Source organism: Dreissena polymorpha, chromosome 1 (genome assembly GCF_020536995.1).
Source record: "Dreissena polymorpha isolate Duluth1 chromosome 1, UMN_Dpol_1.0, whole genome shotgun sequence".
NCBI classification, from domain to species: domain Eukaryota; kingdom Metazoa; phylum Mollusca; class Bivalvia; order Myida; family Dreissenidae; genus Dreissena; species Dreissena polymorpha.
Genome location: NC_068355.1, coordinates 98,030,515 through 98,045,469, shown reverse-complemented (window position 1 = coordinate 98,045,469; position 14,955 = coordinate 98,030,515). Strand labels below are relative to the sequence as shown.

General features: G+C 36.9%; 4 protein-coding genes across 4 annotated transcripts in view; 3 read left to right on the top strand and 1 right to left on the bottom strand.

Moving 5' to 3' along the window:
• Positions 1–4,261, bottom strand: part of LOC127841864 (E3 ubiquitin-protein ligase TRIM56-like) — an 11,306-nt gene extending 7,045 nt beyond the window's left edge. The window contains exon 1 of the mRNA XM_052370997.1: positions 4,129–4,261. The gene's annotated coding sequence lies outside the window, so the exon portion shown is untranslated. The remainder of the gene's footprint in view (positions 1–4,128) is intronic.
• On the top strand, positions 1,062–2,397 carry LOC127839546 (tripartite motif-containing protein 45-like). Its single transcript, XM_052367969.1, has 2 exons — positions 1,062–2,304; positions 2,372–2,397. Exons 1-2 carry the CDS (start codon positions 1,062–1,064, stop codon positions 2,395–2,397), a joined length of 1,269 nt encoding a protein of 422 aa, XP_052223929.1.
• LOC127841887 (uncharacterized) lies at positions 2,391–6,831 on the top strand. The gene is made up of 5 exons (XM_052371010.1): positions 2,391–2,666; positions 3,014–3,245; positions 3,559–3,786; positions 4,147–4,306; positions 6,210–6,831. The coding sequence occupies exons 1-5, from the start codon at positions 2,421–2,423 to the stop codon at positions 6,382–6,384; spliced, it is 1,041 nt and encodes a 346-aa protein (XP_052226970.1). The 5' UTR covers positions 2,391–2,420; the 3' UTR covers positions 6,385–6,831.
• Positions 6,832–7,162: 331 nt separating this feature from the next.
• On the top strand, positions 7,163–14,243 carry LOC127839455 (selenoprotein H-like). The gene is made up of 4 exons (XM_052367872.1): positions 7,163–7,255; positions 12,091–12,223; positions 12,702–12,821; positions 14,096–14,243. The coding sequence occupies exons 1-3, from the start codon at positions 7,163–7,165 to the stop codon at positions 12,800–12,802; spliced, it is 327 nt and encodes a 108-aa protein (XP_052223832.1). The 3' UTR covers positions 12,803–12,821; positions 14,096–14,243.
• The last annotated feature ends 712 nt before the right edge of the window (positions 14,244–14,955 follow it).

Sequence of the window (14,955 nt, the reverse complement as noted above, 5' to 3'; positions counted from 1 at the left end):
GAGATTTTTGTATCCACAACCTTAACCGACCATTATATGTTCTGCCGACCCAAAACTTTTTATTATTGGTGCTCTAGAATGAGTTATCGATCATTTCTCTAAAATCGATCATTTTTACTTATTTAATTTTCAAATTAACAAAATATGACAAATACAATAATGATAAATAGAGAAAAGTAAAAATATGCAAGTAATTGCATATTCGTACTTATTTGGGGAGTCGAAAAAAAACATATACATGCTCAGCTGAACAACCTATCCTACGTTGCATGGCGATATTAGTGGAAAAAGTATGAGATTTACTGTCTGGCATCATAACATTTAGACATACGTTCTCACATATATATACATATATATATAAAGAAATGTCTTTAAAATAGACATTGAATTAATTAATAAGTCATTTTTTGTACTGAATTCTCAACAGCAGGACGCAACTTATTGGTGGCGTGTCGTCTCGGATCTCCGAATGTCGCTTCTTAGCTACTGACGAGAATTCTCGAATACTTGATAAATTACATACCATGACCCATAACTTATTTGAGATTGCCAGAGTTAATGAAAACGACTGCCATTTTTAATACTCTAATATAAAATACTCTAAAGTAGTAACTAACTTACCAAACCGTGAATTGCACCATCGAAATAAGTTGGATGGTGTCGCTTTGTGTGCCTAATTAAATTAATATTTTGTGTCTGTGAAGGAATGTTTTAATCTGATTATAATTAAGATACAATCCTTATCAGCGTTAATAAAGTTGTTTTGTTATGAAATATATGTATATACACTGTCTTTTACTTAATTTTAACTACGTTTTTAAATAACAAGGTACATTTTAATCCTCGCTAGTTATTATCATTTACCTCACCGTTGTTGTAAATGTCCCCTTCCGAAAGCATAAAACATTTCATATTACCGTAATATTGACTGTCAATTTTCCGGCTGCATACAATTATCGCTTAAATCTGTCACAACCCATCTTAAACAGTTACGATTAAAACACAGAAAATATGTCTAAACTTAAATGGCTGCATTTGTTTGCAGAAAACATATTGCATCAATGGATCGCACCCCAGGTCAAGTTAGCGAGGATTTCCTCACGTGTTCCCAGTGCCACGACGACTTCAATGACCCACGCGGACTGCCGTGCCTACACGCGTTCTGCAAGTCGTGCATATCGGATCACATCACCAAGGCAACCAAAGGTCAGAGGGCGCCAAAAGGTTTCGAGTGCCCGATATGTAAACGCTACGTGGACGCTCCGGACCCACATCAGCCGCCAACGGCATGGGCGGGATTGCTTCCCGTCAGCCATCTACTGACCAGTTTAATGGACAGCGTCCGGCTGAGAAATGACGTCAGCAAGTGTGACCCATGCTTCCGGCGAAAGGATAAGGTCATTGCTGCCAAGTGGTGCAAAGAATGCGCAGAGGCCCTGTGTGAACAGTGTGTCTCCTTCCATCGGTCCTTGAAATATTCTCAAAACCATACGCTGATGGAGTTTGAAGAACTCCGGCAGCAGCCAATCAAAAACACGCTGCCAAGACCACCGTGCCCGGAGCACGAGAACACGACGCTCGGCTTCTTCTGTGAGGATCATCAGAAGGTATGCTGCTCTTCCTGTGTGACTGTAGATCATCGGAAATGCTCTCATGTCACTACCAGCGTCGATGCTGCGGCAAAATATAGGAATGAAGTCGATGTTTTGACAGAGAAACTGCGTCACCAAAATGGTTGGTCTGGCAGGATCATGGAAAATCGACAGCATAGCTTAAAACTCCTCGACGATGCGGAGAGTCAACTTAAGAGTCAAATTCTTGGCATCCGAGCGCAGTTTGACGACCTGCTTCGTACACAAGAGAAGAAAATGCTCGAAGAGTTGAAAATGCTAAAGTCCAAGGAGAAACAGCGCTACGAGAGAGAGATCACAAAATGTGAAGAGATGGTCAGCACAACCGGAAACGCGCTCAACATTCTCAAGAACTCCACCCAGCATGGCACGGACTCGGATATCCTCATGTCCGTCAACAGCGTAAAGAAAGAAGCGAAGAACTGCGATCGACATCTCTCGGAAATATCCCGAAGCCTGACGGACATACTGCTTTTGTTCACCCCTGACCGTCAGCTCTCGCAAGTGATGGGGACGCTGAAGGAGATCGGCAAGATCTCGTTCAGTCATACGCACGTGCACGTTCAGCCGCCGTACAATCTCTCTGTTCAAAACTCGATCATGGAGTCCGACCCGGAAATGGAAAGATTTACGCCGGAGTCGCCGAGCCTTCACGAGAAAGATAAACCGAAAAGTATCAAGCTTCCAATCGACGAAACGCCCCGCTCATCTCGCATGTCGCAAGTGTCCCAGACGTCCAGGCGATCTCGCCGCTCGCCGCAGATAAATTCTACCCGACAGTCTCCCCTTATGACATCTAGCCGTCACTCCTCCAACATATCGTCCACTCGCCAGCATTCGTCAAGCTTCCTGAACGACACCCCGCGGTCGAAGGGCTCCAAGACCTCCGAGCTCTTCCATCAAACGGTCGTGGCTATTGAGGACGAGTCGCATCACCGCTCCGGTGATAGGCTGCTGTCTCCCATGACCCCGATGGGCAGATCGTCACAACGCAAAAGCGAGATAAGCCCGGCGGCATTAGAGTTCTTCTTCAAGGTAAACAGTGGCGTTCCCGTTATGCATCTTTCATTAAAACACACATCATGCATGTCTTTTTGTTGTACACGAAACATATATACTGCAAAATTTAATTACCTCTGTGCTATTAGTTGGATGTCCATACGTACGGCCAAGTTGTATAAAAGCTTCTTAAGTTCTTATTGATCTTATTGAACGGTCATCAGAGTATCATGGATATAACAATACCATTTATTGGTTGCAGGATACTGGTCATGTGCATACTTCGTTGTTGTCTAATTACACATTTATAGAACTTATTTCCCCCCCCCCCCCCCATTTGGGTTTCTAATCAAAATGATTCCGCTCCCATTGCCCCACTGCAGGCTCGGACAGCCCAGGACCGCGAGAACTGCATTCTCACAGGCGCAACATATCTTGGTGACGGTCGCATCGTTCTCGTCGACCAGATGCTGCGGAAACTAAAGCTCTTCGACCAGAACTACCACTGGGTAGGCGAGAAGGTTCTTCCGGGACGCCCATATGATATCGTGAACGTAACCGACAACGAGATCGCCGTCACGTTCCCTAGGGAAAAGAGAATCCAGGTGTTCGCAGGTCTGTGTTGATTAAGAAAGTCATACGTTTATTACAATTATAAATTAAATCAAACCCGCCCAAAAGTATTTTTACAGAAACATATCTTAATTCTTGATTATTTTTGGACAACTTAGATAAGATTAACACTTAAAAGGCATTTCGAAGTTGAGTACGGTATTATATATTATTTTAAATAATAATATTTGACACGCTGAATGATGTTGATCCTGTGTTATAAAATACTGTTATGTCATTTTTGAGCATATCACGCCCATAATTTTTAAAAGTAAAACATAATTTAATATATACACAATCATTTCGTGTAATGCAGTGCGCCAAACTGACTTCCTACCGACGTTCACGATCGCCACGGGCGCCAAGTGCTGGGGTCTGGCTTACAACGCCATTCACAAACGCTTTGCCGTCTGCTGCTACACGCAGCCGCCCTGTGTGAAGATATTTTCCCGGAGCGACGGCCGAGAGATAAAGTCGCTCACGCGTGACCGCACCGGCGTGGAACTCTTCTTCTTCCCGGATTACGTGGCTATGGACAGTGCAGGTAGGCTAACTAGAGTCCAATATATAATTTATTAAAATGGTTGCTAGGTTTAAAAATGTGATGTCGGTGGAAAAGTTAGCTGTTTTTCAGCGGCCTCTTCTTCATTACAATACCAAGATGCAAATCAACGCCTTGTATTGTTAAAGGTCTAGGCTACGTAAACAAAATATCTGTATGTATAGAAATTTAGCTTGAATCAGTGACAAAAATTGACTATACTACCGTAATAGTTACATGTAATTTAAGCAAGAGAAGATTGGTTATTTTCAATCTTTAATACAACAGCTATTAACAAAATGACCGCATACCAGGCCTTCAGATACACGTGTAACTAGTGTTTACTTGTTTATCGTCGTGCAGGTCGGAACGTGTTCGTGACAGACAAGTACAAGAAGTCAGTGATAGGCCTAACGGTGGACGGCGAGAAGCGCTGGGAGGTCAGCATCCACGGGCTCACCAACCCGCGCGGCATCTGCATCGTCGGGACCAAAATATACGTCGCCGGCTGCAGGTCGCACAAGTAAGGAGACTTTAAAATACAAGCTTGACCTTATTGGAGTCATTAATATGGGTAATTTGACGTTTTTTATGCTTTCCGTATAGAGAAATATCAGTAAATTAAAACTGATAATTTCACTGTTTCAAACAGTGAAAATTATCAGTGAAATTTATCGATAATTTTCACTGTTTACTGTAAATTAAGTCATTTTTTTTGACGAAACGACGTCATTATTCCAGCGAAATTCTTTAGTTAAACTCTTTAACAATGTATATTAACTGTGAAAAAAAGCATAAAATAAAAAGAAAATGTGTTGGATTCGGTGGAATATCGATTTTAATTCACCCGTGATCATAGAAAATATATTTTTTCACTTGTGGCTGCGCCACTCGAGAAAATATCATTTTCTATGATCACTCGTGAATTAAAATTGATAATCCACCGAATCCAACAAATATCCTCTATGTAGCGTACATCAACGAGTGATGAACCTGTATATCAACCGTGCTCTGTCTGTCGCATAAAAAACAGATCGGGGATGTAGGATCATTGAATTAATTATTTTTAGATTTAAGCAAAACATAAATTGATCCAGTCAGGGAGGACTATATACGTTTCAAACGCGGTGTATAACCGATGCGGTGCTTATATACCTAATTGTACAAACTCTTCTTTCATAAATTCTTCTTACGACATGAATGCAAGCATCCGAATTTCACGAGTTTATCTCGCTCCAACAGAAATGCAACATTCGAATACAAATTGTTTGTTTCAAAGATTGTAAGCAATGCACTGTTTATTTACCGTGTTTTTCGGCATAGCTGTTTAACGTCACTTTTGACCTTAGATAACCTTCATTCATGATAGGTCCGAAATAAATAAACCCAAATTGTGCATTGGCTAATAATACAAAAATCATCGTAAACATTGGTAGTCTGGTTCCCAGACTAAAACATTGGATGCATATCATTTGAACTGAAATATGAATATATTGTAAATTACAATAAATTAAAAACTGTCATGATACAAAACATCCTCTAAACATTACATCGAAACGTTTTTCCTCAGTTTACGAAGCAGTATAGCATTAATCAAATGTCTCTACAATTAAAAGAATCTATTGTTTACTTGCCGTAGCGGCCCCACTAAACACTACAAAAACAGGCTAGATTGCACTTTACCGGTACGCAGTTGTTTACCACTATCGACAAAGCGGGGGTTTGGGGGCGGTAGCCTACGATACTAAGGAAATATATAGATGTTAGAAATATATCTGTCTTTGATTTATTATAATCCATATTTGCGTGTTTTAGTGTAAATATGTTTCTTTGTACTTTGTTTTGTTCATTTTTTATATAAAGTTCTGGGGTTTTTTTTGCAAAAAATTCATATCACTATGATGCTTGCAATATTGAATCTTTTATGTTGACATTCTACTAACATCTGTACACATTATAACACATTATATTTATTTAATTCCAACATTATGTTCATAGTATTTCAGTGGCGAATATGTTTTCTATTCGTATTGAAACTAATGTATTATTCGTTCAATTATGAAAACCAAGTAATTACACTACTTATTGACAATAAAACATACAATTTCACCTCTTCTTGTTCTTCATTTTTATTTGTTAATACATTAAAATATATTCTCTTATTATCACTCACTACCTTCATTAAAATACATGGTCGCTTCATTCCATCTCCTTTTACTGGTCGCAAACATTACAACATCAACGCCGTATATCTTTTTAAAGATATTTCTTGTTTCTAGATGACGGGATCTCCGAAAGTTATTTTGTGTAATAACTTGTGAAATTAGCAATCATTTTTGAATTTAAATAATATGATGGCCTAGTATAGACGTAATACGTTGTTAAGTTACCTGAACAATATACATTTCTATTTCTTTCCTGCACAGCGTGATGCTACTGACGACGGACGGCGAGCAGTTGGGCGAGGTGATAGTGGAGGGCATCTCCTTCCCGAACAAGATCTGCCTCAGTCCGCGCGCAGACCGCCTGCTCGTCACTCAGTTCCAGGGTACGCTGATCGACATCGAGCGCAACACGGTGAAAATCTACAGAGTTGATTGAGAAGGAAACCCGGAATCTCTAGATCGTTTCAGATTTGGTTAATGAAATTATGTCCCCTTTTTCTCGAACTGTGATTTTATATGTTTGTGTGTGTTATCTGTTATGCATCTTCATTGTTTATAAATCGGTTCATTTTGCAGGTGATTTGTGATAATATTAAAAAACGTTGTAAATACATTTGTGCCTATGTGGTGTTAGGGTTAATTGACAATAGTTTTATTTGTATACGAATGATCGTTGAACTGTTTAACAATATCCTATTTAAAGTCACGTTAATAAGTATCCACATTATAATGTAGTATCTGAGTGTGTCATGAAGTGTTCTGTATCCTAGTTACAAAGATCTGTTATTATTGACAGCTCTTTTTTAGTGTGCACTGCTATGAAATTGAATGTTTATTCTTCAACTAGACAAGTATATATAGTACACGGTATCGTGTCCATGTTATTGAGGCAAGCTATAAGGAGATTATACATATACTTGAATAAATTGTTGTTATTCTTTCATTGGGCATAATTTGTTGTAAAAAAAATCATGTAGATTTACACATGCAATCGAGATACATCGCCTAACTCTGGGATTATCCGTACGATAGGCAGAATGAAGCAATAAATCGTCTGCTGATCCAGAGTGGTACACGAGGTAGAAACTTAAACTCATAGTTGCAGGTAACCCACTTTTTGCGTTTATTACAAGATTACTAAATTGTTGCAACCCGCCAAATAATTCCCGCTGAATTTGGATTCTCATGCTTTTGTGACATAACATAACCAAAATATGCCTGGTCGCACGGCACAGAAACGGCTTTCAGCGAGTAAAACCGAGCCATCAGCTGCAGAAACTAGCCCCAAAAAGATGAAAGAGACAAAGGTTGATGCGGATGGAAAGTTCAAAATTACTATCGAACACTGGTAATATTATTCAAATATCACTCAATCACTTTGCTTACATAAATAATGAGGCTGTCATGTTGACGTCAAACGCATGCGCTGCGAGTATTTTGTTTCACTTACATTACTACGCTAGAAAAAACTATAGGCGCTCGATGCCAATGTTTTATTTATTTTTTATATATATTTTTTAAATTATTTTGTCAATCAATAAAATAAAAATCTTCCTGTTGAAACTGAAAGTAGATAGAGAAAGAGCGAGGTTCCCGGCCTGCACGCGCATTTCAATAAGCAAGCGGGTGACAGCGATTTAATTATTCATAATGACGCACTTCCGTTGCTTTAGAAAATGGCAAGTGATTTACCTTGTCAATATCTATGTACATTGTCGAACTTTTTTTTAAGATGTTTTGTCGGAAGATTTTTATTGATTTAGTATGTGTATGCATTATAACAAACAACGGGTAACTAAAAACAAAATAATTAGTTCTGGCTACCATAACTTTAAATGTCACGTTTTTATGATTTTTGACTGGCGTGACTTTATAGTTATGGACCAACCCCATTAGGAAAGTCAACCAGAAATTCCCGAAAAGTTGACAGTTAACAAAGACCGGTCCAAAACAGCTTATAAATGCAGTTATTGGCCCAAATCAACCACTTGATCGGAAAGATTGACATTTTTCACATTAAACTGATATATTCTTTCACAAAATACTATCTTAAACATTTAAAATTTATCTATCCTGCTTTTACATATCGAGAAAAACAGCAATGTGACAGACTTACTTGAAATGCGAATCTCCGGAGATTTCACGGTCATATGACGTTATTTCTTTTTTTTAGTAACATACCATGTGCTCAAATGTTTTAAAATTCAAAATGACATTTCCCGGTATTTTAGATTATTCTGGCTTGTTTTGTAAACAAATTGTAGTGTAAATACGAACTCAAAGTAAATATTATTTAAAACTACCTGATTCACACTGAAATCAGTCTTATAATCAACCAGACGTAAGTTGTTTATCACAAATAATAGATTTCAGAAAACGAAAGTAATGTTTACAATTTCAGCAAAATATGTCAGGGTTCGCCAAAACCGTCGGTCCGCCGGTCCTGACCGGCACATTTTTCTAAGGACCGACAAGTGATTTAAGATTATCGGTCCTACTGACCGACACAATCGGATGAAAAATGGTTTAAAAAAGATCCTCAAAGTGTATAATATGCTATTGGATTAATAGAAGGTAAATGCTTTTTGTTCAACTTCTGTCAAAATCCTTTTTTTCTTACCTTCATTTTGATGTTTTGATGTTTAAAGTTGGATTAGAATTGACTATCATATTCACATGCGAGTTCAAAATCAACGGTCTTTGTTAAAAACAGCAACCGTGTGCGTCCGCCATTTTATTTGTTCCATTTAATTTCTCCACAACAAAAAACCGCATGAAAACTTGTTTCAACAGGCATTTGTGAGCATTTCTGTTAAATAGTTTCATTTTTATATTGTTCTGGGAAGGATATATTTTAATTTACACACCAATAATTTCTGAAATCAAAATTAGATTTTTCACCCGATGTACTATATTTCGGATATTTTAAAATTCGGACATAGGGATATTTATGTTTTGATTTGTTGTTGATAGTTTGTAGCAATATGTTTTGTGTTATTTCAGACAAAAAGAATGGATGGTGGTAATTATCATGGGCCTTTCAGTCAAGAAATAGGTGTGAAAGACATTCATTTAATTGAACCTGGAAATCAACCACCTCAGCTAAGAGAAAATATTTTAACAATAGGTGTTGTTTTAGAACTTGTGAAATCGGCTAATAAACAGAAATTGAAGTCATCCAAATTTGTGTGAATGGGTGTGTGCAATTAAGTCAAACTTGATTGGATGTCACCCTAACTTTTGCAAGAACACGGATTTGTAGAGCTGTGCAGGCTAAAAACAGTTTGACAAAAAGAAGTCTAAAAAGATACCTTTGGTTTATATGTGGTTTATTATTTATATAATAATTGTTTAATTATATCGACTTTGGACATGTTTTTATGTATTTTAATGTGATCAAAACCAATAAACATCAAAAAGGTACTCTCTTTTGTTGTGTTTTGCTGTTATAGTTTAGTCGGACAGTGGGACTGACAGAAACTGAATCGGACTGACAAAAATTTCAAGTCTGTCAGTCCGAATGACTGACAGATTTTTAAAGTTTTGGCGAACCCTGATATGTCAAGGTCGATCCGAAAGTATCCAAATGAAAACTCGTCATGTGACAAAGCGACAATGGCGTCAAAATTGTGAATTTCAGACTGATGAGTTATTTTCGTATATTATAGATGCATTTGAACCTTAAAATATTCCCAAATGCAGTAATTTTTATTCATACTAGTATATCATCGCTGTCGTTCTCAAACCTCGTAGCTACAAAATGCCAACTTTTCAGGAGAGAGAAAAAAACGTCTCATTTTTTTATAACGATGTTTTAGAAATTGAAATTCTGTAAAAATACCAAACAAATGAAGCTGCAAAATACAGTATAAGCTGTAGACGCGCAAGTCATACTGATAAGTCATACTGACAGTCAGACATGTTAGCTACGATATTTTGTCACCACAGTTTTGTCATTTTTATGAGGTACAACAATTCGTCCTGATAGGAAACCTCGTAGTTGAAAAAAAAACACAAAAAAAAAACTTTTTTGTCAAATTTGTCCAAACGAAACGACGTACCTATAGGTGAAATGGCGTCGCTACGACTTTTCGCCGGGAAAAAAGCCAACAATCATTCTACAACATTTCGTCACGTGGCTTTTTCATGGGCTCTGATTGGCGTAGAGCTACAAGATATAGCACAAAACACGCGCCAGACTTAATATATTCGGAAAAGACGAAAAAAATATTTTGAAAATTTTGGAGCTACGAGGTTTGAGAACGACAGGGACGATATGTAGAAATGTATCCAAGAAAATGATCTTTCTTTGATTTATAGTGTGACATAAATATGTTATGACTCTGGTTAACTTTCAATACGGGGTTGGCTTCAGCGTACAGGTCTGTCAATACTATATAAACTGTACGCTGAAGTTTCTTTAGCTACAAAATAATAATAAAAATAATAATAAAAAATAAAACATTGACATTGTGTCTGGACTCTCATCCGCCCAGAAAGACACCATTCTTGATGTATTTAAAGGAGATAAAAACAGAGAACTCTGTAACAATCTGTGTTCTGATAGCATGTTGTTGTTTGTGCAAGACTGTGAATATAAGTTAATGCTTTCCTGTGTCATTTAAAGCTGACAAAAGTTAAACAAAGACATAATAATACCATTCTCCAATTGGTATAATTCACAACTTGATTTTTCCCAATTTGAAGATTTCGCGACTCGTTTTTTCCAATTTGGTGATTTCACGAAGCAAAAAATTCCCAATGGCATGGGTACCGGACCTGTTCCCAATTGGGTGAAAAAAATCACTGCATGGTATTGTTGAAAACGCATTTAGAATCTATTATTGACATACCATAATTATACCGCTGAATATCTTCATAATTATAACATATTTCTGGTCTAAAAAAAATCCAGTTCACCTAGTTCATGCGATAGCGTCTATATGATATAACGATTATTTTACTGGCCACTTACTGGCCCTGATACCTTGCGGGTTGGAATGCAATGCATTAAAGTGTGGCCACACTTCCACTGCTAGAACGACCGCTTGTTAAAAACTATACTTTTACATGTTAAATGTTCAATTTCAAAAAAAATTTAAAATGGTGTGGCCAAAACGAATATCAGGATAGGGAAAAATGATACTATTATGAACTTAAATATACTAGTACACAAACAGGAATATGGAAGTAATTACTAAATATGAGAACATACTTAAGTACAAACGCTCTGTCGCTGGCAATCATCTGAAAATAAAAGGTGCACGCACAAACTGTTTGATGTCAAGAGTTGAGTGTAAAACTGTTCTATCTATCAAGCCTTTTCATAAGAAATAAAATTGTTTCATGCTGAACACACAGTAAAACAGTGTTACAAAGATGCAGTCATGTTTCCAATGTTCTGGTGGTATGATCAAATCAGCCAATGGAATAAATGAAGTGTATTCATTCGTGTCTAGCCGCGGAAAATTTTATTTGAATTTTATTGGACACTTACAAAGGTCAGGTAAGGTCAAAAGTGACGTTAAACAGCTACGCTAAAAAAAAACTTTGGTCATGTAAATCATTGACGAGATTTCTGGAAATTTGATTCGCATTATATTTTTTTTGTTTTGCCCCAAAAAAAGGTCCGTTTGGGGTCTCCTTTTTTTTGGCTTTCTGGTACTAGAATGGAAGGCTACTTAAGCTTATTATAAGAAATACATGTATATATATGCTTTGTTTGCTTGATATTTCATCTTATGAGAACGAAAATGAACGATTTTTTTTTTTTTTTTTTTGTGTGACCCCAATAATAAGTTGAGGGTCGGCGCCAATTGGGGAGTCACAGTCGGGAGACCCGAAACGGGCCTAATTATTTTTTTTGCCTTACCTCACAAATGGTTATCGTCAGATAATCTAAACAGAATAACTTTACTCCACAATTTTAAATAATCAGGAGCTGTGCTCATGAACCTGACATATTAAACAACAGAGCATTGACTGGAAATTTCGTATTCATGACTGTTAAATTGACCGTCCATAAAGAGCTATCTCAAAGGCAAGGTTTTTGGAAGTGCTGAGAAATTACTTCTCCATAATGTGTCGTCAAAATTGTGTTTTATTTTGTGAACTTCATTTGTGTTGCAGCAAATCCTGACAGGTGTTCAAGCGCAAGGCCTCCGACCTCGTTGAGGCTTTGCGCGAGGAGTTTGGGGAGTTTGAGGTCGAGTATAATCCCTCAGCCCCCAGAAAGGGCAGCTTTGAGGTGGTTGTGCAGCAGTCAGGAAAAGATGGTGAGAGGTTTTCACAAATGCTTTGTTGAATCGGAAATGAACATGTTAACATAACATCTTCTTTAGGAAAAAAACGATCCATGCTTAACAAAGTTATGCTACCTTCATAGATTGGTCTATCTGTAGGCTCATCCATTCTAGCATTCACTTAAAAAGACAATGTATAAAGTGTTCAGTTAGGTTTTTAGAATAGAACATATGTTGTATAAGTGGTTAGAACAAGCTACATGTACTATGAAAATGCATTGCTTAAGGGCAGGTTAATACAGGCCCTTTTTATATGTTATTGATAATGTTACTTTAACAAATTTCAGTCCTAGTTTGAAGTCTTTGTAACAGGAATTGCTGGTTTTAATTTTTTTAATCAATGTAATAATGCTATAATTTTGCAAAAATTTTGGCATGGTGGGATTTGCATGTGCATTAATAACACTTCAATACTGTGCTACAAGAGCTATCCATCTTTTTTTCTATTGAGATGTGACAATCTGGACTGGCTTGAAGAAGGGCCCTCCAAGGAAGCTGAAATTCCCAGAGGTTGAGGAAGTTGTCAAGGAGATGAAACAAGCTGGCTTGTAACTTGTCTGAAGTAATGGAGGTGACTAAGAACTAATACAAACTAAGAAGTGACATATTCACATTGAAAATGTAACACTTTTAGCATTTCCCTGAGATTCCTTAAAGATTAATGCTTGTGTATCAGTAGATGTGTAGTGTTATTGTCCACTACCAGTTTCACTGGAGGGGACTTATGGTTTGCGCTCTGTGCGTCTGTGAGTCTGTCTGTCACACTTTTCTGGATCCTGCGATAACTAAAAGTTCTTCATATGTTTTTATGAAACTTGAAACATGGTCAGATGGCAATATGTTGATTACGCATGTCTTTTCATTTTGTTCTTACGTCAAGAATTCTGGTTTCTATGGCAACAATTAATTTTTTTTATGTCAATGGTGGAGCCGGCAGGGGACATATATTGCTTGGCAATAGTCTTATGTCTGTCTTCGAAGAAGAGAGGGTATACACTTGGAGACATTTCTAACACAACATGTATTCAAATCAATATAGCTCCCTGATTTTATTGAAATTTGGTCTGAAACTAATTCAACACATATCTAATACTTCATGAAAATTGAATTGAAATTGATCAACATTAAAATATCCCAATTTGACCAGACTCCTTTTCCTAAAATTGCTGGAAAAACCCTGAATTGAGGTCACAAGGTCAAAGGTAAAGGTAATTTCACAATAAGTGTGAAAATTGTTTACGATCAAGAACTCGTCGATCAATTTGTCAATTGGCTTGACCTATGTCACAATTATTGTGAAAATTGTGTAGGATCAATAACTTGTCAACCAATTGATGCAGGGGTTTTTCCAGTCATTTTGGGAAATGGAGTCTGGTCAAATTGGGATTTTTTAATCGATAAAAGTGGCAAATTTGGGGAATTTGTTTTCAACAAAAATGACCAAATTGGGAATTAAAAATAAATAAATATATATACAAGTCTTTTCGTGGTCATTTTGGATCAATATTAATCTATTATGCTTATATATTTTGTAGGTTGTTTAAAAAATACATCGAGATATAGAGTCTAATAATCATAAGTCATAAATAAGACACTTCTTTCTGAAAAAAATGTACTGGATAAATGGTCAAGGTCACTCGTGAAAATTGTTTCCGATCAATAACGTGTCAAGGAATTGTTCAATGCCTTGGACAGTAGATGACCCCTATTGAAATTGGGGTCACTAGTTCAAAGCCCTTTTTGGCTGGGCATATGTCTATGACCCCGAAACTCTTGAGTCTTGTTTAATGTTTTTGTATGAAAGTTACAATTTCGTGCCTTAATGTATAGAGCATTTTCCTTCAGGTTGTGCTGATGGTCGACATTTCTGCAGGAACCAGGACCATGAAGCAGGCAGTTCAAGGGAGGATAACTCCAGGCTGTCCACTGATATATAAAACTGGACTGTAGCTTACATCTTGACCACCAGAACAACACATTTCTATAAGATGATGTAGTTCAGTTTTTTTTCTTTGTTGGAAATTACAGTTATGTGCGCAACAGGTCTTCTGTGTCAATACCTTGTAGGATGAGTGATATGTGTGAAGTTAATTACTCATGATTTCTTCTTCTTTGTTGATAGAAAATTTACTGTAATGATGATGGTATTTTAAAATACAGTTCCCACTTTCCAAATATTGTCTAAATATATATTATGTTATAAAGCACAAATCTAGAAAAATCATTATTATATCATATTAATTAGTATTGTGAATTTTATACTGAACTAAATTTATTGTCCCCTACCGGTTTCTCCTGAGGGGACTTATGGTTTGCGCTCTGTCTGTTTGCGCTCTGTCTGTCAGTCAGTCTGTCACACTTTTTTGGATCCTGTGATAACTTTAAAAGTTCTTAATATTTTTTCATGAAACTTGAAACATGGATAGATGGCAATATGGACATTATGCACGTCATTTCATTTTGTTCCTACGTCAAAAATTCTGGTTGCTATGGCAACAAATAGACTAGAATTACTGCTGAAAATGGTGGTTTTCTGGATCCTGCGATAACTTAAAAAGTTCTTAATATTTTTTTATGAAACTTGAAACATAGATAGATGGCAATATGGACATTATGCACGTCTTTTTATTTTGTTCCTACGTCAAAAATTCTGGTTGCTATGGCAACAACAAAAATTCTGACAATGGTGGAATTTCTGACAATGG

What these genes read in the sequence shown, in the direction of transcription:
- LOC127839546 (XM_052367969.1), top strand. Translation starts at nt 1,062, where the DNA reads ATGGATCGCACCCCAGGTCAAGTTAGCGAGGATTTCCTCACGTGTTCC. An exon ending in CGAGAAAGATAAACCGAAAA is followed by an intron (nt 2,305 to 2,371) that starts GTATCAAGCTTC and finishes CCAGACGTCCAG; the next exon opens with GCGATCTCGCCGCTCGCCGC.
- LOC127841887 (XM_052371010.1), top strand. Translation starts at nt 2,421, where the DNA reads ATGACATCTAGCCGTCACTCCTCCAACATATCGTCCACTCGCCAGCAT. An exon ending in CATTAGAGTTCTTCTTCAAG is followed by an intron (nt 2,667 to 3,013) that starts GTAAACAGTGGC and finishes GCCCCACTGCAG; the next exon opens with GCTCGGACAGCCCAGGACCG. An exon ending in GCCGGCTGCAGGTCGCACAA is followed by an intron (nt 4,307 to 6,209) that starts GTAAGGAGACTT and finishes TTTCCTGCACAG; the next exon opens with CGTGATGCTACTGACGACGG.
- LOC127839455 (XM_052367872.1), top strand. Translation starts at nt 7,163, where the DNA reads ATGCCTGGTCGCACGGCACAGAAACGGCTTTCAGCGAGTAAAACCGAG. An exon ending in AAAAGATGAAAGAGACAAAG is followed by an intron (nt 7,256 to 12,090) that starts GTTGATGCGGAT and finishes AAATCCTGACAG; the next exon opens with GTGTTCAAGCGCAAGGCCTC. An exon ending in GCAGCAGTCAGGAAAAGATG is followed by an intron (nt 12,224 to 12,701) that starts GTGAGAGGTTTT and finishes TTTTCTATTGAG; the next exon opens with ATGTGACAATCTGGACTGGC.